At 34.0% G+C, this 25,400-nt stretch overlaps 1 protein-coding gene across 1 annotated transcript; it reads right to left on the bottom strand.

Moving 5' to 3' along the window:
• Positions 1-499: 499 nt before the first annotated feature.
• On the bottom strand, positions 500-3,366 carry LOC109163743. The gene is made up of 4 exons (XM_019312451.1): positions 3,035-3,366; positions 2,643-2,923; positions 767-1,037; positions 500-692 (listed from the first exon to the last, which is right to left on the bottom strand). Exons 1-4 carry the CDS (start codon positions 3,364-3,366, stop codon positions 500-502), a joined length of 1,077 nt encoding a protein of 358 aa, XP_019167996.1.
• Between the last annotated feature and the right edge of the window lie 22,034 nt (positions 3,367-25,400).

Here is a 25,400-nt window from a genome sequence, read left to right as displayed (position 1 = left end):
CATTTCGGGTTCTGGTACTTTCGGCTGATACTTCATGTAGGACGAAAGTAAGTCTTCTTCGTCTGAGATGTCTTCGTCTACGGATTTCTGGGAATTTTGAGCTGGGATAGCAGGTACCTTGTATCCAGAGGGGTTTTTCTCAGATTGCTCATCAAATTTGACGTGGATGGATTCTTCGATAATCATTGTTCGCTTGTTCAGAACTCTGAATGCTTTGCTTATGGATGAATATCCCATGAATAATCCTTCGTCAGCTCTTTCGTCAAATGCTTTAAGATAGCTTTTGCCATTGTTGTGAATAAAACACCTGCACCCAAAAACATGAAAATATCCAATATTTGGAGTCTTACCTTTCCATAGCTCATATGGTGTTTTGTTGTGAGACTTGTTGATTAAGGATCTGTTCTGTGTATAGCATGCGGTGTTTATGGCTTCAGCCCAAAATCTCTTTGGTAGACCTGAGTGTGAGATCATTGTTCGTGCTGCTTCTTTTAGAGTCCTATTTCTTCTTTCGGCTACTCCATTTTGCTGAGGCGTTCGTGCTGCCGAGAGTTGATGAAATATTCCATTTTGAGCACAGAAATCCTTTATCACTTTGTTGACGAATTCGGTTCCTTGATCCGATCTGATTCTTGTTATTTTGACTTCCTTTTCTGTTTGAAGTTGCTTCAGAAGATTTGGCAGAGCCGTTTCTGTTTCATTCTTCTTTTTCAAGAAAAGAACCCATGTATATCTTGAAAATTCATCTACTACCACAAGGGTGTACTTTCTTCCGCTTAAACTTGCTGGATCTATTGGTCCAAAAAGATCCATGTGCAGAAGGCTTAGAGATCGAGAACTTGTGTCTACATCTTTTGACTTGAAGGACGATCTCAGCTGTTTTCCCTTTTGGCAGGCATCACATAACCTATCTTTCGTGTAAGATGTTTCGGGTAAGCCTCTCACAAGATTCCTTTTTGCAAGCTTATTTATTGTCTTCATGTTCAAGTGGCTTAGCTTGTTGTGCCATTCTTGATTGAGATCTGCATTGCTCTTAGCTACAAGACAAATGTTAGTATTAGAAGAATTTAATGAAATTACATACATGTTCTTCTTTCGTTGGCCTGTAAGTGCTGTCCTGCCATCCTTCGTGTTTATGATTTTGCACTCTTCTTTAAGGAATTCTACTTTGTATCCTTTATCGCAGAACTGACTTGTGCTTAGAAGGTTGAATTTAAGTCCTTCTACATAAGAGACATCTTGTATGATTATTCCTTTCTTGATGATATCTCCTTTTCCTCGAGTTTGGCCACTTGTTTCTCCTCCAAAGATGACTTTGGGTCCATTTATTTCTTTGAAGTTGCTCAATATTGTTTTGTCACCAGTCATATGTCTTGAGCATCCACTGTCTACATACCATATGACCTGTTTCTCCTGCATCAAAGATCATGTATTTTTAGGTACCCACTTAGTTTCGGGTCCTTGGGGGTTAGTAGTCAATTTTGGAACCCACATTAACCTAGAGTGCACATGACTCATCCTTGGTCCTTTGTATCCGTTGGAGGTGCGATAATCGAAATAAACACTGGCAAAGATTTTGTCCTTATACTTCCTTTGTTGTTCTTTTGGTGGAGGATTTTCATAATGCCAACGATAATTGGTTTGTTTACGTCGATGTGTTATCTTTAGAGCTTTCCTCGAGAGGAGTTCCGGGTAAACAAACCAATCTTCTTCTGAAGGCCCAGTCCTTCCATTCCCATACCTAGATTTTCTGAGGATCCTTTCAGGTTGTCCGTTCTTTGAGATTTCCTGAGCAGAATTCTTTGGACGAAACTGCCTCTGGTTAACATTTGTCTTTTTATAGGATCGAGAATTCCAGTTAGGCTGACTCAATTTTTGGTGTGGACTTTTTCCACAGCCATTTGGTCCATTCCTTTTGACATATATTTGTCTAGGATTGCCTTTACTAGGTTTTCTCTTTCCTGTTTCCACAATTCGTTGTACAGCCTTTCCTTTTGGTTGGCTTGTTGATTGTGGTGCTGTGACATTGTTATGTACCATCATAGGCTCGGGCAGCTGGGTTGGTCCTTGAACAAATATGGTTGCAAGACTCTCATGTGAGTATGCATTCGTGAATTTGTTCGTTTCGACTTGTGAAGAGGAGCTGGAGTTAAAACCAATTCCGGTTTTCTCTCCGGGCAGTCTGGATTCGTTTAACATTCTGTCCATTAAGTTGGATGACTTGTTAAACTTGTCCAAAACTTCAAGCAATTCTTGCTCTCTCTTTTCTTTTGCTGTGCACTGCTCCTTAAGAGCGAGAACATTTTTCTCGAGCTGCTCTTTAGCAATGATCAGCATTTTGTTCTCAATGCGAACTTGCTCTAATTCATTATGGCTAGTCATGAGCCGAGAGTTCTCCTCTTTTAACTTGGAGTAAGTGCTATTTATTAACTTAAACCTCCTCATCATTTTAGTGACAGATTCACTGGAGGTTTGACTCACTAAAGAACTTGATTCGGCTGAAGAGCAAGAAGAAGATTGAGAGTTTACCTCTTCTTCATCTGCCATGAGGCATAGATCCTCTGATTCTTGGCTGTAGAGGCATAGTAGTCCTTTCTCCTCATCACTACTTTCGTCTTCTGAGCTTGAGCTTGAGGTACTACTTTCGGGTATAGCTTTTTCAGTGTTTTCGGCAACCACCATTGCTTTTCTTCTTCCCTCACTCTTGGAATTTGATGATTCTGGTTTATCACTTTTCTTGTGCTTTTCTCCAGATTCCCTTGAAGAGCTTGTGATATTGTTGCCATCTTGATATTTGCTAACCATTGGATAGGGGCAGTTTGCTTTGAAGTGCCCTGGCTTTCGGCAGTTGTAGCACAACAGCTGTGAATCAGTGGTTTCGGTCTTTGAGGCCTGAGGAAAGCTTTCATGCCTCTTTCGGTGGCTTGACCGTTGTGGATCTTGAAAGTTGTTCTTTCTCATGAATCTTTTCATTTTCCTGACAAATAGAGCATATTGTTCGTCAGTTAAAAAATCACAAGAGTTAGATTTCGACCTGTTGGGGTTTGATGCCGCCTGATTTGCTACGAGGGCAATATTTCTCGTTTCTGGTTCCTCGGCATCTTTCGGTTCATGTTCAAACTCATATGCTTTGAGATCACTGAAGATTTTGGCTGTGGGTGTTGTTTTCATGTCACGATTATCTCTCATCGCGATGACCTTCATTTCCCATGACTTCGGCAATCCACGAAGAATTTTTAGATTCATCTCCTTTTCGGTGAGTTCTTTTCCAAGGTCTGATAAGTCTCCCATTAATCTTGTGAATCTTAACTCCATCTCCATGATCGTCTCGTTTGGTTGCATCTTAAAGTCTTCGAACTTCTTCATGGCTATTGTCAGTTTGTTGTCCTTTTCTTGTTCATCTCCTTCTCCCAAGTCCATTAGAACTTTCCATACTTCCATAGCATTTTTACATTTTCTGACTCTGGGGAAGAGTGAATCATCTAGAGAGTTGTAAAGAATGTTCCTCGCCACATTGTCTAGATTTGCTCTTGTTCTTTCTTCCGAGTTATACTGCTCTTTCGGCTTTGGTATTATTTGTGGAGCATCTGGTCCTTGAGCAGCAGCCTGTGCATTTGCCATCATCACTGTGATAGGTCCAGTAGTTATGACGTCCCACATTTCATCATGAATAGAGCACAGAAGAGCCTGCATTCTTAATTTCCAGTCATCAAACTTGGCAAGACTAAAAGCAAGCTGTCTAGAACGATTTGGTGCATGTTCCTTTTCCATTTTTTTTTAAAAAATCGTGCAACTAGGAAGATCCCCAAAAAAAATCAAAGGTGGATCTACCAAGCAGTAAAATGCAAGAAGCCTTCACCGTTCAAGGTATTCGGCTCTGATACCACTTGTTGGTCCCGATAGATTGTATGGTGAGTCTAGAGGGGGGGGGGGTGAATAGACTCTCGTTTTTCTTTAAATTCTTTAACAGAAAAACCTTGACAACACTTTTGAGTAGGATAAGCACAGCGGAAAGATTATTAAGGGAGGGTTGCACGAGTTTGATTAGAAGATGATATAAGTGATGAAAATGATGATATGCAAGCAGTAAACTAAAGCAGTAAGTAAAGAGAGGAGAGAGACGAGATTTTATAGTGGTTCGGCCAAACTTTGCCTACTTCCACTCTTCTTCCACAACTGCTGGAAGGATTGCACTATCACTTCTTTAGTACAAATACACAAAGACTTCCTTGATCACTAAGCCGGACAGCCTTTGAAGGTTTTTCAACTCCGAGAGTTTACTCCGCCTCTATCAACTTCTTCTTCTAAGTTGAGGTTGGTGAGAAAGTATTTCTTGATTCCTCCAACTGTGAAGTCTTGTAGGTGTGGGATGATTGCTTCCAATGTGCAAGACTTCTTACAAGATGTAGGGCAGTGATGGATGATCTACTTCAAATGCCTTAACACCTTAACTAGCTGGTTCACAAAAAGCTTTGAGATTTGTTCACTTTTAAGAGCTTTTTGCAAGAGAGTGAGTAGAGATAAAATGAACCAGCACCTTCTTAGTTGATGAAGGTTGGTTTATATAGGTGATGAAAATTCATCCGTTGGAGGGAAATGAATTTTTAAACCTTTTATCTGTTGGACAAGGACCATGGAGCCTCATGCATTTAATGCTTCATTAATGGGTTTGTACTATGTAGCCGTTGAAGGTATGGAGGATCTGATGACTTTTGTCTTTTAGCTCCAGAGATGGTACAACTTCATTAAATGCTCTTCGGGTAGCGTGTCCCATGAGCTGAGGTCCTTATTGTCCTAGGATGTTGTCACATCAGACAGGTAGAACATTCTTCTTGTTGATGAGAAGAAGAATACTTGTTGAAAAGAACTGTCTTCTTAATGACAACTCCTTCTTTCGTTGCTGTGGAGTCTTCTTTCGTCTTGATCAGCCTATCTTCTATTCATAACTCCTTTCGTGTGTTTGTTCTAGCTTAACACGAATTACATATGAGTTATGGCAACTTTCGTCTAGAACGAAAGTAGCGATACAGTAAAAACGAAAGAGTTAGGGGTCTACTTTCTACATTACATTGGTATCATCAAAATCCTAATACATGGTTCCTAACACAGTACTTTAATTTCTCGATTTAGAATGTATTTACTTTGAACATTAATTAGTCTTTGAAGTTTTTCATAAGATTCCATCTTTTTCATATTACGAAATCAGTTATGAAAATTGAAACGTATAAAATTAATATGTTACGCTGATTTAGATTCATAAATTATTTGTTCTTAAAAGTAATGATGATTTCTAAAAGTTTGTATATTTCACTAAATCATTTGTCAATTGTAATACATAAGTAATGCACTTTTAAAATAAGTAAGGACTACACTACGCCGGCCGCACATGGACTCATCTTAGTGTCTCTGATGGAGGTGAGGTGATCACATGTTGACATTGTTTTGATCGGACCCATTTCATTCCTTATCCACTCGCATCGCCTCCTAGACAATATTAGTCATATCATCTACCTTTTTCTCGTAATTTTCTGGAAGCATCCTCAATAGGGGAATTATGGAAGGTTGTTGCAGGGGCAATGCACATGTGGATTAGAGCAAAAGATGAGAAAGAATAAATTGGGGTCTTGCAGGAGGCATTAATTTTTGTCAGATTCAGTGAGTCCCACCAAAAAAAAAAAAAAACTGTCTCCTTGTGCACGTGAGTCGCATCAGAAATGCTCAGCCTGGTGCGTGCACACCACGTGCCATAGCTAGCTTGAATTGATGTTTCGTTATATTATATTGTTGCATAGCTAAACCTTAGCTAGCTTTCTAATTAATATTGCAAATAATTTATGTTTGTTTCATGAAGTTAACAAATTCAACCTGCTTCCCTTAATAGGAAATTCCATATATCATTCACGGAATTTGAGAGAAGGAATTTTAAAAGAAAGGTTTTAATTAGGAATCGTGAAAAGAAAGTTTGAGAGATAGAGATATCAAAAATTTAAGATGTTATGTTTATCGGGAATGAATGGGAAAAGGTCGTGAAGGATGACTGTGTCATAAATGGAGACCAATTGTTTTTTTTTTTTTTTATCTATAACGTACGGTTGTGACGCAGTGTTTGACTTCTTTGTAGTTGACTTATTCGATTCTGAAAAGATAAGAGTGGAAGATGAAATGAGAGAGCCTATTCAATTTCTTAACAAAGACTACAAGAAAATAGTACACGGTAAAATACTATTAGAACTAGCAATAGATTAAATAATTTCAATTTAAATATTTATGATTTTAGTATTTTACGAATGATTATATCGTGCACCGCGATGAACGAAGGATAATACCAAAATGCTCTTGGTTAATCGAAGCTCTCGCTGGCTGGTTGACGGAATACGGTCGGAAGGACTAAACCGACTAAAAATAATTATTTTCGTTGACCAAATAGATGAATAAGAGATTGAGGGACTACTTGACAGTTCGCTAATAATTGAGGGACCAAATTCTTAATTCCCCCTAAATTAAATACCTGTGAGTTTCAGTAACTTACTTTCAAAATTTTCAATTTCTTTACAAATTTTATTTTTTGACGTGTTATTAATATATTAACTTTTTAATTACTATTCGACATGTTTGTTAACTCATCATATAGGAATCGTTATACAGTTGACCATGGTCCACACATTGTTCTGTGGGCCTTGGTCGTCAAATGAAACTACACAGTAGAATTAAATTGATACTATAGTAATGCTATAATAAAACTAGTGTATGTGAAAAATGCAACTTTAAAAAAGTGTATTCAATAATATATATTGTCAAATTAAACTGTAGTATAAAGCCGGGGGTAGCCATATAAGGTTGGAACAGGGCATAAGGTTAGAACTATGATACTTGTGCCATGTAGTTATCACTGTGGCATGTAGTTGCCAATGTGCGAATGTATTTTCTTTGCTAATGAGCATGTCTGACGTATTTTACTTTGTGATCAATAGAATGCATCTTGAGTTGTATTGTCTTTCATGATTCTTGTCTTGGTATTGTCGTAAGGATGTTGATTCCTTTTCCTTTTTAGAGTGTTAATGAGTCCTTGAAGTTGACTTCTTTCGATGGCTTTTGAAATGATATATACTGTATTCCGTTTCAAAATGGTTTTGACTTATACTTATTTGATAGGAATATTTTTGTAATAAAATTTTGATGAGCCAAATGTACTTTAGATCCCCTTAGAATTTAGGTCTTTAATTAGTACAAGCATCATAATCCAGAATATCGAGTCAAAGAGAAATCTACCACATGAAGAACAAAATTAATTCGGAAAATTAATTTTGGTCCTACAAGTATTCATCCGAGAAAGAAGCATTAAGGAATGGTGCTGCAATATTAGTAAACCCGTTATAAATTTATAGACATATTATGTCTAACAATAAAGTAATTTTTATTGACTTATCAATTATCATTAAAACTCTGCATAAGAGAACTTCACTAACTTTAAAGTAATTTGTTATGACATAATTTTTATTTTTATTTGTTTAAAGTGTAAAAATTAACGGTCTATTTGACAGATTTTCCTTGAAACAATTTTCCTTAAATCAATTATTTGATCAGGCAATTTGCGCGAAAAATGCATCAGCATCGTAACCTCATGATCCAAAGCCTTTATGGTCTCCTCATATTTGCGGTTCAGCTCGTCTACACGGACATGCATCTCCTCAAGCAAACTTTTCCTTTTCATGACAGTAACATACCACATGTCGTATTCTGCCTCCAATTTAGCACGCTTCTGACTCTCACTCAGCTCATCGTTGCTCTCCATAACCTTAACCTGGAAAGAAGCGCAGAATTTTAAATCCAATTAACTGATTTAATCCAAATTCCAAGCAATCTAAATCTGAAATGCATGGATTAAAAATTCATAATTGCATAAGAGAAATTGAAAAGAATACAACACAACACAATCTGAATCTGAAATGCATGAATTAAGAATTCAAAATTGCAATAGAGAAATCGAAAATGATACAACACAATCTACATCCGGAGTGTAGGGATTAAGAATTCAAAATTGCAATAGAGAAAACGAAAAGAACACAATAGAATCTAAATCTAAAATACAATGCAGGGATTAAGAATTCGAAATTGCAGTATGAAAATCGAAAAGAATAGAACACCATCTACATTTAAAATACAATGCAGGGATTACGAATTCGAAATTGTAGTAGAGAAACATAAAAGAATACAACACAATCTAGATCTGAAATACAATGCACGAATTCGAAATTGTAGTAGATTGAAGGCAGTAAAGAAAACAACACAATCTAGATTTAAAATATAAGGATTAAGAATTAAAAATTGTAGTAGAGAAAGAAGGCTACTTTTGGAATTGAAACACATACAATACGATATTGAGATGTATACCCTGGTAGAGATTAGCAATGATATATTACTCCAATTTATATATATAACAAATTATATAAAAGTCAATCTATATTAGAGAATCGAAATGAAGAAATCACCATTGCCACTAAAAAACGTGTGGACCTGAGAAAAAGTCATGACATTTATTTATTATTTTTATTTTTAAACTGTTTTCTCTTTTATGGTAAAAACTAGTTTTTAACGCGCATTGCGCAATTGAGTTAATGCTCAATGTTTATATTTTTATATAAATACTTTAGAGTATATCAATACAAGATTATATTAGAGTTGGTCATGCAAAGATAATAAAATGTTAAATTTGCTTATTTAAATAGATAATTGTAAGTTTACGAATGTAAGATAATACAATTATGTTTGATTATAATTGTCACTAAAATAATTAATGGTAATTTTCTAAATACTTACTCTAAAAATAATAGTCTAAATAATGCTAGTCTAAAAATAATAGTGTAAATAAAATCTACATTTGGTTTAAATTTCTCTAAGCATTCTTAATTCTCTTAAGGGGAGCTTTGTCATTCTCTTCATCTTCATCTTCAGTACATATCCTCTTCTTTTGATTTGGTAGTTCGCCATGTTCAATTGTGTTAGTTGTAATATCATAGTGGGAAGCATCATGCAATGACATTACAGTGTAGGAAGAAGTGGATCATGTCATCCGAAACTGCCCCGCGGCAAGATAAGTGTGGCAGAATCTCAACTTCTCAAATGACCAGGGTAATTTCTTTACCATTGATTTTAATTACTGGCTAATGAACAACTTGGCAGGGTGCAGAGGCGATAAAAGAAAGAAGAGATTCGCAATCACCGTGTGGTGGATCTGGAATTGGAGAAATAAAACCATCTTCAATGTCAAGACACTCGAAGCGCATGAGAAGGGGAAATGGCTGAAACGCCAATTCAGTGCGATAGAGGCAGTGCTGGAGCAATCATTATTGTGTGGACCATATTTTGTATATTGTAAAATCTATTATGCACCGCGCGTCAGACACTACAGTGTGTCTAAACCGACACTGGCTCACGTATTATTTTTATATTATCAAATGAAACTACAGTTATATCAAAATGATATTGTAGTTGTGGTGAAATGAAACTACAGTATATATAAAATGAAATTGAATAACATTTCACATATTTCATGTAGTTGTGTTTTAATGAAATTATAGTGTATATAAAATAAAATTAAGAGTAAATACCACCTATGGTCCCTCGAGTTTGGTGGCATCGCCATCAATGGTCCCTAACTTCCGTAATTACCATCTGTCATCCTCCGAGTTGTGGAAAGTTACCTTCTAGCGTCCTTCCGTTACTTCATCCCGTCTCAGCCGTCAAAATGGAGGGTAATATTGTCATTTGACTTATACGAAAAGAGTTAATACCAGCCAAGGTCCCTCGAGTTTGGTGGTTTGGTCATCTTTAGTACGAAACTTGGCCAAACAATATTAAAGACACTACAAGAAAAATGCACATAGACAACGGTTAATAACCGTTGTCGTAGGGGTAAAACTTCTGTTGTTGAAGCCGGTGTTGTTGTAGGTCACGCGCATAGACAACGGTTTTTAACCGTTGTATTTTCTAGAAACGACAACGGTTTTTCAACCGTTGTCTATTAAGTGTTGTTGAAGCTGGTGTTGTTGTAAGTAACGCACATAGACAACGGTTTTAAACCGTTGTCTTTTCTAGAAACGACAACGGTTTTCTAACCGTTGTCTATTAAGTGTTGTTGAAACCGGTGTTGTTAAAAGTCACGCACATAGACAACCGTTAAAAACCGTTGTCTTTTCTTGAAACGACAACGGTTTTCGAACCGTTGTCTATTAAGTGTTGTTGAAACCGGTGTTATTAAAAGTCACACACATAGACAACAGTTTTTAATCGTTGTCTTTTCTATAAACGACAACGGCTTTTTAACCGTTGTCTATTAAGTGTTGTTGAAACCGGTGTTGTTAAAAGTCACACACATAGACAACGGTTATAAAATGTTGTCTTTTCTATCAACGACAACGGTTTTGTAACCGTTGTCTATTAAGTGTCGTTGAAACCGGTGTTGTTACTGCTCGTCCGTGTTCTCCGCCGACTGCCTACCGCCGCCGCGTCCAAGCTTCGACGCCGTCGCCGCACCCAACCTCTTCCGCCATTGCCGCCTCCATCATGTGTCGTCGTCGGTCCAGCCGCTGCCGCCGTGAAGAACTGAGGTTTAGCTTTTAAGGTTAGCTTTTCTATTTTAATGTGCAAAGCTGTCAAATACATCCAAGTTAGGTCTGATTGTATCAATGTGTGTGTTTAATTTGTGCAAAATTTTGGATTTAAACATCAATTACTATTGTGTGAATTTGGCTATGGTTTTCATTTGGATAGTTGCATGAGCTGTTGATGATTCTAGTATTTGTCTATGCAATTGATAGATTGCATTGTGTATAACGGAGTATTTAATGTGTTTCCTTGAGCCATGCTATCTTTTTAGATTATGTGTTTTGCCTGTATTCCCAAATATAAACGTGTTTCCTTGAGCCATGCTGTTATGTCAACTGCGCTATACGGATTTCATCTGTGCCATGTTCATTCTGTGCAAAATAATTATGGGAGTAAGGACAGTTATTGCTGTGAAATCTTTCTGAAAAGAGAAATACATTAATACATATATAACATAATTTTTTGTTTGTTTGTCAAAGATTATGTGGATTTGGAATGTAATATTTACTTTCAGATTAGGTATTAGTAATCTGAATAACAACTTGAAATTCATTAAGCATTTGTGCTCTATTATTTCAAATTCTGATGCTTTTTATTTTGATTCATTGTTGTGGAATGGATTATAAAGTAAATGATCAGGAACTCATTTACTTTTGTAAAATGGTTTTAATTCATTCATTTTTTGGGGTATTAGTTTTGCGTTTTCTTCTCATAGATATAACTCACTAATAGTTGGCTAAATACTTTTGTTGTGGCGAAGTTTATTTTATTTTATTCTTTGCATTGGTAGATTTTTTCTTCATTTTTGGCAGATGAACATGGCACAGATCCACAAATATAAATGTGTAGATCACAGTATGCTGTTCACAGTAGCTTCTACACAGGTATTCATCTTGCAAAGTGTGTTTAACAAAAATAGCAACTTATCCTATCGGTATGATTATTACATAATCTGAATAATCAACAATATATTTGAAGGGCTATTAAAATGGTTCTTGCGGCCTCTGGGAATGGAAAGAAAGCACAAAGTAAAACTGCTTGAAAAATTGTCAAGGTAATTTAATATTTTTAACTAATTAGATGTATGTGTTTGTATATGTTAAATTGTAATGCACATGCAAATCTTATTTAACATTTGTAGGCTCCTCGTTAACCGAATAGTAACCAATGCGGTTTCTATGTCATGGCTTACATGAAGACTTTAATTGAGAACATGTCGGACATTGATGATAAAGATTATGTTCAAGCACTACTGGTAATAATTCCATTTCTATTTCGTGTTTAAAATTATTTTGATTTGAATGTTTCAAAGTGGAAACATGACGCATTTGAGATTCTTGTTGCCAGTATAATTTTGAGTACTCCATTTATTGTTGATGTCTATTGAATGAATGCTTTTTAGTTTTAAATTTGATCATTTTATTCAGAAAGTTTAAAGTGGAGAGATTAGAGAAAAGACAAAAGCTCTTGCCTTTAGAACTGCTAAAACTCTATTACCATATAGTGGTTATTGCAAATTACTCCTAACTTATTTCGAATTTCATTGCAATTACTAATTTATTTACTCACTTTTTACATGTAGTTCCAACAAGTTGAATATGACAAAGCGGTTATTGATCTGGTGCGTTCTGAATGGGCCGATATTCTATCAAGTTATATCTACATAAATCATGGTGCAAAGTAAAATTTGTCAAACATATAATCAATCAATTCACTCTTGGTAAATAAAAATGGCAATTTATATCCTACACCACGGCGCGCGTTGCATTGTGCGCCCAGATGCAAAACGACGTCGTTTCATTTTTTTTTTTTTTAATTTCTCGCCTCAGTGATTGACAGTTAATTTTTCTTTCAAAAAAAACCCATGTTCAAAAATGTACATAATGTTATACTAAAATACACATAATTGTATACATGAATTTACATAATTATATAATAAAATATACATACTCTTTTTAAAAAGATAATACACATAATCTAACATAATACATAATACACATAAACTTTTAACATAATATAATACACATCAACTCTTAACATAATACACAAAAATTTCCTAATTCGGATGTACATAATTGTATAAAAAGAATGTACAGAATTGTATAGAAAATGTACATAATTGTATGAACAAATATACATAATCACAGCAATTTCCTACCGCGCCTCCCATTGTTGGAGATGAATGCACAATTTATACAGAGCAGACGGAGACCTTAATTCAATTCATTCCTGGCTTTAATAGCATTCTAAATTCACCGCTCACCTGCGGGCTCCCTGATGATGAAAAGGAAGTTGCGTGAGGCTGGCGGAGAGGTAGTTGCAGTTTGTTGCCGGAAATGGGGAGAAGACATCGGAGAAGAAAGAAAATGAGTAAAATGACTAAAATACCCTCATTATTTGATCTATTAAATTTTTCCGGTGAGATTTGGCCAGAAATTTGGTCGGCGTGACCAAAATTGATAGAAATTACATAGTCAAGGAACTAAATTAACATTTTTGAAAGTCAAGTGTTACAATTAACACAGCTCCAATAGTCAGTGGACCAAAATTGAAATTTTCTCTTATTTTAATTTCAGTACTTTAATTTCTCGATTTAGAATGTATTTACTTTGAACATTTAGTCTTTGAAGTTTTTCATAAGATTCCATCTTTTTCATATTACGAAATCAGTTATGAAAATTGAAACGTATAAAATTAATATGTTACGCTGATTTAGATTCATAAATTATTTGTTCTTAAAAGTAATGATGATTTCTAAAAGTTTGTATATTTCACTAAATCATTTGTCAATTGTAATACATAAGTAATGCACTTTTAAAATAAGTAAGGACTACACTACGCCGGCCGCACATGGACTCATCTTAGTGTCTCTGATGGAGGTGAGGTGATCACATGTTGACGTTGTTTTGATCGGACCCATTTCATTCCTTATCCACTCGCATCGCCTCCTAGACAATATTAGTCATATCATCTACCTTTTTCTCGTAATTTTCTGGAAGCATCCTCAATAGGGGAATAATGGAAGGTTGTTGCAGGGGCAATGCACATGTGGATTAGAGCAAAAGATGAGAAAGAATAAATTGGGGTCTTGCAGGAGGCATTAATTTTTGTCAGATTCAGTGAGTCCCACCAAGAAAAAAAAAACTGTCTCCTTGTGCACGTGAGTCGTATCAGAAATGCTCAGCCTGGTGCGTGCACACCACGTGCCATAGCTAGCTTGAATTGATGTTTCGTTATATTATATTGTTGCATAGCTAAACCTTAGCTAGCTTTCTAATTAATATTGCAAATAATTTATGTTTGTTTCATGAAGTTAACAAATTCAACCTGCTTCCCTTAATAGGAAATTCCATATATCATTCACGGAATTTGAGAGAAGGAATTTTAAAAGAAAGGTTTTAATTAGGAATCGTGAAAAGAAAGTTTGAGAGATAGAGATATCAAAAATTTAAGATGTTATGTTTATCGGGAATGAATGGGAAAAGGTCGTGAAGGATGACTGTTTCATAAATGGAGACCAATTGTTTTTTTTTTTTTATTTTTATCTATAACGTACGGTTGTGACGCAGTGTTTGACTTCTTTGTAGTTGACTTATTCGATTCTGAAAAGATTAGAGTGGAAGATGAAATGAGAGAGCCTATTCAATTTCGTAACAAAGACTACAAGAAAATAGTACACGGTAAAATACTATTAGAACTAGCAATAGATTAAATAATTTCAATTTAAATATTTATGATTTTAGTATTTTACGAATGATTATATCGTGCACCGCGATGAACGAAGGATAATACCAAAATGCTCTTGGTTAATCGAAGCTCTCGCTGGCTGGTTGACGGAATACGGTCGGAAGGACTAAACCGACTAAAAATAATTATTTTCGTTGACCAAATAGATGAATAAGAGATTGAGGGACTACTTGACAGTTCGCTAATAATTGAGGGACCAAATTCTTAATTCCCCCTAAATTAAATACCTGTGAGTTTCAGTAACTTACTTTCAAAATTTTCAATTTCTTTACAAATTTTATTTTTTGACGTGTTATTAATATATTAACTTTTTAATTACTATTCGACATGTTTGTTAACTCATCATATAGGAATCGTTATACAGTTGACCATGGTCCACACATTGTTCTGTGGGCCTTGGTCGTCAAATGAAACTACACAGTAGAATTAAATTGATACTATAGTAATGCTATAATAAAACTAGTGTATGTGAAAAATGCAACTTTAAAAAAGTGTATTCAATAATATATATTGTCAAATTAAACTGTAGTATAAAGCCGGGGGTAGCCATATAAGGTTGGAACAGGGCATAAGGTTAGAACTATGATACTTGTGCCATGTAGTTATCACTGTGGCATGTAGTTGCCAATGTGCGAATGTATTTTCTTTGCTAATGAGCATGTCTGACGTATTTTACTTTGTGATCAATAGAATGCATCTTGAGTTGTATTGTCTTTCATGATTCTTGTCTTGGTATTGTCGTAAGGATGTTGATTCCTTTTCCTTTTTAGAGTGTTAATGAGTCCTTGAAGTTGACTTCTTTCGATGGCTTTTGAAATGATATATACTGTATTCCGTTTCAAAATGGTTTTGACTTATACTTATTTGATAGGAATATTTTTGTAATAAAATTTTGATGAGCCAAATGTACTTTAGATCCCCTTAGAATTTAGGTCTTTAATTAGTACAAGCATCATAATCCAGAATATCGAGTCCAAGAGAAATCTACCACATGAAGAACAAAATTAATTCGGAAAATTAATTTTGGTCCTACAAGTATTCATCCGAGAAAGAAGCATTAAGGAATGGTGCTGCAATATTAGTAAACCCGTTATAAATTTATAGACATATTATGTCTAACAATAAAGTAATTTTTATTGACTTATCAATTATCATTAAAACTCTGCATAAGAGAACTTCACTAACTTTAAAGTAATTTGTTATGACATAATTTTTATTTTTATTTGTTTAAAGTGTAAAAATTAACGGTCTATTTGACAGATTTTCCTTGAAACAATTTTCCTTAAATCAATTATTTGATCAGGCAATTTGCGCGAAAAATGCATCAGCATCGTAACCTCATGATCCAAAGGCTTTATGGTCTCCTCATATTTGCGGTTCAGCTCGTCTACACGGACATGCATCTCCTCAAGCAAACTTTTCCTTTTCATGACAGTAACATACCACATGTCGTATTCTGCCTCCAATTTAGCACGCTTCTGACTCTCACTCAGCTCATCGTTGCTCTCCATAACCTTAACCTGGAAAGAAGCGCAGAATTTTAAATCCAATTAACTGATTTAATCCAAATTCCAAGCAATCTAAATCTGAAATGCATGGATTAAAAATTCATAATTGCATAAGAGAAATTGAAAAGAATACAACACAACACAATCTGAATCTGAAATGCATGAATTAAGAATTCAAAATTGCAATAGAGAAATCGAAAATGATACAACACAATCTACATCCGGAGTGTAGGGATTAAGAATTCAAAATTGCAATAGAGAAAACGAAAAGAACACAATAGAATCTAAATCTAAAATACAATGCAGGGATTAAGAATTCGAAATTGCAGTATGAAAATCGAAAAGAATAGAACACCATCTACATTTAAAATACAATGCAGGGATTACGAATTCGAAATTGTAGTAGAGAAACATAAAAGAATACAACACAATCTAGATCTGAAATACAATGCACGAATTCGAAATTGTAGTAGATTGAAGGCAGTAAAGAAAACAACACAATCTAGATTTAAAATATAAGGATTAAGAATTAAAAATTGTAGTAGAGAAAGAAGGCTACTTTTGGAATTGAAACACATACAATACGATATTGAGATGTATACCCTGGTAGAGATTAGCAATGATATATTACTCCAATTTATATATATAACAAATTATATAAAAGTCAATCTATATTAGAGAATCGAAATGAAGAAATCACCATTGCCACTAAAAAACGTGTGGACCTGAGAAAAAGTCATGACATTTATTTATTATTTTTATTTTTAAACTGTTTTCTCTTTTATGGTAAAAACTAGTTTTTAACGCGCATTGCGCAATTGAGTTAATGCTCAATGTTTATATTTTTATATAAATACTTTATAGTATATCAATACAAGATTATATTAGAGTTGGTCATGCAAAGATAATAAAATGTTAAATTTGCTTATTTAAATAGATAATTGTAAGTTTACGAATGTAAGATAATACAATTATGTTTGATTATAATTGTCACTAAAATAATTAATGGTAATTTTCTAAATACTTACTCTAAAAATAATAGTCTAAATAATGCTAGTCTAAAAATAATAGTGTAAATAAAATCTACATTTGGTTTAAATTTCTCTAAGCATTCTTAATTCTCTTAAGGGGAGCTTTGTCATTCTCTTCATCTTCATCTTCAGTACATATCCTCTTCTTTTGATTTGGTAGTTCGCCACGTTCAATTGTGTTAGTTGTAATATCATAGTGGGAAGCATCATGCAATGACATTACAGTGTAGGAAGAAGTGGATCATGTCATCCGAAACTGCCCCGCGGCAAGAGAAGTGTGGCAGAATCTCAACTTCTCAAATGACCAGGGTAATTTCTTTACCATTGATTTTAATTACTGGCTAATGAACAACTTGGCAGGGTGCAGAGGCGATAAAAGAAAGAAGAGATTCGCAATCACCGTGTGGTGGATCTGGAATTGGAGAAATAAAACCATCTTCAATGTCAAGACACTCGAAGCGCATGAGAAGGGGAAATGGCTGAAACGCCAATTCAGTGCGATAGAGGCAGTGCTGGAGCAATCATTATTGTGTGGACCATATTTTGTATATTGTAAAATCTATTATGCACCGCGCGTCAGACACTACAGTGTGTCTAAACCGACACTGGCTCACGTATTATTTTTATATTATCAAATGAAACTACAGTTATATCAAAATGATATTGTAGTTGTGGTGAAATGAAACTACAGTATATATAAAATGAAATTGAATAACATTTCACATATTTCATGTAGTTGTGTTTTAATGAAATTATAGTGTATATAAAATAAAATTAAGAGTAAATACCACCTATGGTCCCTCGAGTTTGGTGGCATCGCCATCAATGGTCCCTAACTTCCGTAATTACCATCTGTCATCCTCCGAGTTGTGGAAAGTTACCTTCTAGCGTCCTTCCGTTACTTCATCCCGTCTCAGCCGTCAAAATGGAGGGTAATATTGTCATTTGACTTATACGAAAAGAGTTAATACCAGCCAAGGTCCCTCGAGTTTGGTGGTTTGGTCATCTTTAGTACGAAACTTGGCCAAACAATATTAAAGACACTACAAGAAAAATGCACATAGACAACGGTTAATAACCGTTGTCGTAGGGGTAAAACTTCTGTTGTTGAAGCCGGTGTTGTTGTAGGTCACGCGCATAGACAACGGTTTTTAACCGTTGTATTTTCTAGAAACGACAACGGTTTTTCAACCGTTGTCTATTAAGTGTTGTTGAAGCTGGTGTTGTTGTAAGTAACGCACATAGACAACGGTTTTAAACCGTTGTCTTTTCTAGAAACGACAACGGTTTTCTAACCGTTGTCTATTAAGTGTTGTTGAAACCGGTGTTGTTAAAAGTCACGCACATAGACAACCGTTAAAAACCGTTGTCTTTTCTTGAAACGACAACGGTTTTCGAATCGTTGTCTATTAAGTGTTGTTGAAACCGGTGTTATTAAAAGTCACACACATAGACAACAGTTTTTAATCGTTGTCTTTTCTATAAACGACAACGGCTTTTTAACCGTTGTCTATTAAGTGTTGTTGAAACCGGTGTTGTTAAAAGTCACACACATAGACAACGGTTATAAAATGTTGTCTTTTCTATCAACGACAACGGTTTTGTAACCGTTGTCTATTAAGTGTCGTTGAAACCGGTGTTGTTAAAAGTCACGTACATAGACAACAGTTTTAAACCGTTGTCGTTTCTTCGAAAGACAACGGTTTTTGACCCGTTGTCTATTCAATGTAGTCGAAACCGGTGTTGTTTAAAGTGATGCACATAGACAACGGTTTTTTAACTGTTGTCTTTTCTTTAAAAGACAACAGTTATAAACTGTTGTCTATTGTGTGTAGTTGAAATCGTTGTTGTTAAAAGTCACGCCGATAAACTGTTGTATTTTTTAAAAAAGACAACAGTTTCAAACTGTTGTCTATTATAAAATAGACAACGATTTTTAACCGTTGTCTCAACGTTTTTTAACCCGCGCTTAAATGTTAATCATATACCAAAAATCAATTTATACATTCACCATGGCCAAGTGTAGTTACATAATTTTGCACAAGCCAAGGTTCAAAATAACAAGTGTAAATACTTCCATGACCAATTCTCATCGAATCATATATCATCCAAGTCATAATAATACAAAAAACAATTCCACGAAATCGTCATAATACTACAACAAACAATTCCACGAAGTCTAAAAGATCAAAACGTTCTAATGATCAAATCATACCTACTGTATATAACTTGATAGAATATCGGCCCATTCAGAACGCACCAGATCAATAACCGATTTGTCATATTCAACTTGTTGGAACTACATGTAAGAAGTGAGTAAATAAATTAGTAATTGCAATGAAATTCGAAATAAGTTAGGAGTAATTTGCAATAACCACTATATGGTAATAGAGTTTTAGCAGTTCTAAAGGCAAGAGCTTTTGTCTTTTCTCTAATCTCTCCACTTTAAACTTTGTGAATAAAAGGATCAAATTTAAAACTAAAAAGCATTCATTCAATAGACATCAACAATAAATGGAGTACTCAAAATTATACTGGCAACAAGAATCTCAAATGCATCATGTTTCCACTTTGAAACATTCAAATCAAAATAATTTTAAACACGAAATAGAAATGGAATTATTACCAGTAGTGCTTGAACATAATCTTTATCATCAATGTCCGACATGTTCTCAATTAAAGTCTTCATGTAAGCCATGACATAGAAACCGCATTGGTTACTATCCGGTTAACGAGGAGCCTACAAATGTTAAATAAGATTTGCATGTGCATTACAATTTAACATATACAAACACATATATCTAATTAGTTAAAAATATTAAATTACCTTGACAATTTTCCAAGCAGTTTTACTTTGTGCTTTCTTTCCATTCCCAGAGGCCGCATGAACCATTTTAATAGCCCTTCAAATATATTGTTGATTATTCAGATTATGTAATAATCATACCGATAGGATAAGTTGCTATTTTTGTTAAACACACTTTGCAAGATGAATACCTGTGTAGAAGCTTGTGGTGGGCATTTGAACTTTTTAAAATAAATTATACAGTGAAAAATAATCTATTGATTAGACTGAAAACAAAACCAAAAAAAAAAAAAAAAAATCCAATGAACAGCATACTGTGATCTACACATTTATATTTGTGGATCTGTGCCATGTTCATCTGCCAAAAATGAAGAAAAAATCTACCAATGCAAAGAATAAAATAAAATAAACTTCGCCACAACAAAAGTATTTAGCCAACTATTAGTGAGTTATATCTATGAGAAGAAAACGCAAAACTAATACCCCAAAAAATGAATGAATTAAAACCATTTTACAAAAGTAAATGAGTTCCTGATCATTTACTTTATAATCCATTCCACAACAATGAATCAAAATAAAAAGCATCAGAATTTGAAATAATAGAGCACAAATGCTTAATGAATTTCAAGTTGTTATTCAGATTACTAATACCTAATCTGAAAGTAAATATTACATTCCAAATCCACATAATCTTTGACAAACAAACAAAAAATTATGTTATATATGTATTAATGTATTTCTCTTTTCAGAAAGATTTCATAGCAATAACTGTCCTTACTCCCATAATTATTTTGCACAGAATGAACATGGCACAGATGAAATCCGTATAGCGCAGTTGACATAACAGCATGGCTCAAGGAAACACGTTTATATTTGGGAATACAGGCAAAACACATAATCTAAAAAGATAGCATGGCTCAAGGAAACACATTAAATACTCCGTTATACACAATGCAATCTATCAATTGCATAGACAAATACTACAATCATCAACAGCTCATGCAACTATCCAAAATTATGGCTCAAGGAATCTTTATTTTATATATAGATATATGTGTTTGTATATGTTAAATAAAATCTCCCAAATTTTTTTGGGAATAAAAATAGGGAAAAAGTTCTCACCTGTAAAAAAAAACGATTGTGTTTTGTATGCAAATGAGATTTTATCAATTTTGTTAAAAATTCCGTCATTTAAGAAGTATAAACATTCCACTTTTGAAATTTTGTCATCCAACCTTTGTTATCCGAGTTGATTACCCTTAATTCGTGTACTTATTTACGGTCAGTCTCTTTGGTTTCCCAAACAATGACATTAATTACCATATCTAAACAATGTCTCCTTACAATCTATAAATACATCTGAGTTCATATCAAATCAAATACAATACAAACATCAGGTATTACAGATTGGTTACAGTATAAATACAATCTCCATTAAGCATTAAACCTCTCTAGGTTAGGTGTTTGCGTACATATGAAATCGGAGATAGGAAGGGTAGCGAAACGATAAAGGGCAAGGAGTATGTTTCATGACCAAGAGGTATACATGTAGATATTTTTTTTATTTGAAATTTTTTTTTACATCCCATTATTACAGAGAAGCTTTTTGCATGCCAGTATATATATATTAATGTTCTGTTCTATTTGTGGTTGTTGGTATGGGGCAATTATGCCATGGACGACATTCAATGTTATCATCATATATACACTATTATATTATATATATTGTTTGGTTTTGAACTTTTGATGCTTTTTATACCCTTATAGTGGGTCTATTTGGTTCAGTATATTTTTTTTATATGTATTCACTCATGCCTATTTCATTATATGTTTGTGTTGTTTTTTTTTTTTATATATATAATTTTAGGTATCACTCTAAGGCTACTGTCTGGAAGACAAGTTGGAGCAGTGCATCCTTGGTGTTATTGACTCCTTAGATCTTTGGGATTAATATGTGATGGCTTCTTATGTTTTTAATAATGTTATGTTAAGTTCCAAACTTTGTATACATTTATTAATTTTCAGTACCAATGCCAGATGTCAATATACATTGTATTGTTGGTATTAATCCTTTTTACAACTTTACAGTAGCTCTATTTTGGTTTCAGTATATTTTCATATATGTGTATTGACTTATGCCCTATTATTATTATGTTTGTTTGTTTTTTTTTTATTATAATAATTGTAGGTATCAAGAGATTTAGTCAGCCATTATTAGAAGCTTTAGTCTAGAAGCCAATTAAGTTGCAGCAGTACATCCTGTAAAGCTGTTGTTATTGACTCCTCAGGTCTTTGGGATTAATATGTCATGGCTTCTTATGTTATTTTAATTTGCAAACTTTTTTTACATTTAATTTCCAGCACCAATCTCAAATGTCAACATACAGTGTTTCTGGATGGAACTAATGTAAAAATAAACCTTTAAATGAACATTAATAACATAATTCAGATTCTTAAAAATAAAATATTACACGATCAGTACTTATATTTATATTTTTTAATAAAATTATATCTACTTACTATCATGACGTTAAAATAATACTTTTAAAATTGTGTCCGTGCATTGCACGGGAAAACTAGTTAAAGCAAATAAGTAAAGAATATTTTTTGTTAGTTTAAAATAAATATTGCTTAGTATAATTGGCATCAGGTACAATAGATTTTAACTTATTTAAAAAATAGTTTTGGTGATTATATATTGTAATAAAGATAAAAATAATTAGAAATAAAAATTGGAATACTAATTTGAACAAAATAAATTAATTTTCCAATGAAACATTTGGTTATATTACTTCTAAGCTTTATTAAGATGGTAATATTATTATTATTATTCTACAAGGCAATGATTCGTTCTTTACTAAAATGTATTTAAAAAATAGAGATCGTCATGTTGTTGCAACGCAAATTATGCTGTGGAAACGTGTTCAGCATTCGCATAATGAACACAGGGGTAGATCCATAATTTCTAGGTTGTAGATTCATAATTTTGTTTTTCATTTGTAATTAACGACGTTTCTCTCTTCGCAATCACATTATTTCGTCTTCGTAGTACAGAAATTATGAATCTACAATATATAAATTATGAATCTACAGTATAGATGTTATGAATCTACAATTTAAAAATTATGAATTTACAGCTTAGAAATTATAGATTTATCCCAGGTTACTGCTCGTCCCGTGTTCTCCGCCGACTGCCTACCGCCGCCGCGTCCAAGCTTCGACGCCGTCGCCGCGCCCAACCTCTTCCGCCATCGCCGCCTCCATCATGTCGTCGTCGGTCCAGCCGCCGCCGTGAAGAACTGAGGTTTAGCTTTTAAGGTTAGCTTTTCTATTTTAATGTGCAAAAGCTGTCAAATACATCCAAGTTAGGTCTGATTGTATCAATGTGTGTGTTTAATTTGTGCAAAATTTTGGATTTAAACATCAATTACTATTGTGTGAATTTGGCTATGGTTTTCATTTGGATAGTTGCATGAGCTGTTGATGATTGTAGTATTTGTCTATGCAATTGATAGATTGCATTGTGTATAACGGAGTATTTAATGTGTTTCCTTGAGCCATGCTATCTTTTTAGATTATGTGTTTTGCCTGTATCCCAATATAAACGTGTTTCCTTGAGCCATGCTGTTATGTCAACTGCGCTATACGGATTTCATCTGTGCCATGTTCATTCTGTGCAAAATAATTATGGGAGTAAGGACAGTTATTGCTGTGAAATCTTTCTGAAAAGAGAAATACATTAATACATATACATAATTTTTTTTGTTTGTCAAAGATTATGTGGATTTGGAATGTAATATTTACTTTCAGATTAGGTATTAGTAATCTGAATAACAACTTGAAATTCATTAAGCATTTGTGCTCTATTATTTCAAATTCTGATGCTTTTTATTTGATTCATTGTTGTGGAATGGATTATAAAGTAAATGATCAGGAACTCATTTACTTTTGTAAAATGGTTTTAATTCATTCATTTTTTGGGGTATTAGTTTTGCGTTTTCTTCTCATAGTATAACTCACTAATAGTTGGCTAAATACTTTTGTTGTGGCGAAGTTTATTTTATTTTATTCTTTGCATTGGTAGATTTTTTCTTCATTTTTGGCAGATGAACATGGCAGATCCACAAATATAATGTGTAGATCACAGTATGCTGTTCACAGAGCTTCTACAAACAGGTATTCATCTTGCAAAGTGTGTTTAACAAAATAGCAACTTATCCTATCGGTATGATTATTACATAATCTGAATAATCAACAATATATTTGAAGGGCTATTAAAATGGTTCATGCGGCGTCTGGGAATGGAAAGAAAGGGCGAGCGAATATAAAACCCTGCTGGTGAAACTTGTAAGTTAATTTAAATATTTGGGTAGACTAATTGATTATATGTGTTTGTATATGTCAAATTGTTAATGCCATCAAAATTTATTTAGCATTTGTAGGCGCTCCTCTGTTAACGCGAATATACCAAATGCGTTTCTTATGTCATGCTTTTTTTTTGAATGAAGACTGTAATTGGAGAACATCGTCGGGACATTGATGATAAGATTCACTCCTTCACGCATACTGTAATGAATGCCATTTCTATTCGTGTTTAAAATTATTGTTGATTTGAATGTTTCAACGTGGAGAAATGATGCATTGAGATTGCTGTTGCGCAGTATAATTTGAAGTACTGCCATTTATGTGTTGATGTCTATTGAATGAATAGCTTTTTAGTTATTAAATTATGATCATCTTTATTCAGAAAGTTTAAGCTGGAGAGAGTTAGGAGAAAAGACTAATAAGCTCTTGACCTTTAGAACTGCTAAAGACTCTATTACCATATAGTGGTTATTGCAAATTGACTCCTATAACGTTTATTTCGGAATTCATTGAGCAATTACTAATGTTATTTACTCACTTTTTACATGTAGTGTCCAAAACAAGCTTGAATATGACAAAGCGATTATTGATCTGGTGCGTTCTGAATGGGGCCGATCATACTATCAAGTTATATCTAATAAATCATGCGTGCAAAGTAATAATTTGTCAACATACTAATCAACAATTCACTCTTGGTAAATAAATGGCAATTTAATCCTACACCACGGCGCGCGTTGCATTGTGCGGCCAGAGTCGAAAACGACGTGTTATTTCATTTTCTTTTTTTTTTAATTCCCGCCTCAGTGATTGACAATGTTGTTAATTTTTTCTTTCAAAAAAAGACTATGGTTCAAAAATGTAACATAAGTTTATACTAAAATAACACATTAATTGAATACATGAATTTACTATAATTATATAATAATATATCATCACTCTTTTGAAAAAGATAATACCATATCTAAACATATCATACACTAATACACATAAACTTTAACATAATACACAGTCAACTCTTACATAATAATAAAAATTGTTCCTAATTCGGGATGTTACATAATTGTATAAAAGAATGTAGAGAATTGTTATAGAAAATGTACAATAATTGTATGAACAAATATACTAATCAGCAGGGCAATTTCCTAGCCGCTGCCTCCATTGTTGGAGATGAATGCACATATTTATCAGAGCAAGGGACGGATGGACGCTTAATTCATTCATTCCTGGCTTAATAGCAATTCTAAAATCAACGCTCACTGGGCGCGTCCCTGCATGATGAAGAGGAGTTGCGGTGAGGCTGGCGGAGGAGGTTAGTTGCAACGGTTTGTTGGCGAAAAT

The sequence above is a fragment of the Ipomoea nil genome, unplaced genomic scaffold, assembly GCF_001879475.1.
Source record: "Ipomoea nil cultivar Tokyo-kokei standard unplaced genomic scaffold, Asagao_1.1 scaffold3041, whole genome shotgun sequence".
NCBI classification, from domain to species: Eukaryota; Viridiplantae; Streptophyta; class Magnoliopsida; order Solanales; family Convolvulaceae; genus Ipomoea; species Ipomoea nil.
The sequence above is the reverse complement of the archived record's forward strand: the minus strand, read 5'-3'. Positions and strand labels throughout refer to the sequence as shown.

Coding starts and splice junctions, on each gene's coding strand:
- LOC109163743 (XM_019312451.1), bottom strand. CDS start 3,366: ATGAAGAAGTTCGAAGACTTTAAGATGCAACCAAACGAGACGATCATG. Junction 2,924..3,034: donor GCGGCATCAAACCCCAACAG/GTCGAAATCTAA, acceptor ACAACGGTCAAG/CCACCGAAAGAGGCATGAAA. Junction 693..766: donor GCAAGTTTAAGCGGAAGAAA/GTACACCCTTGT, acceptor AGAATGAAACAG/AAACGGCTCTGCCAAATCTT.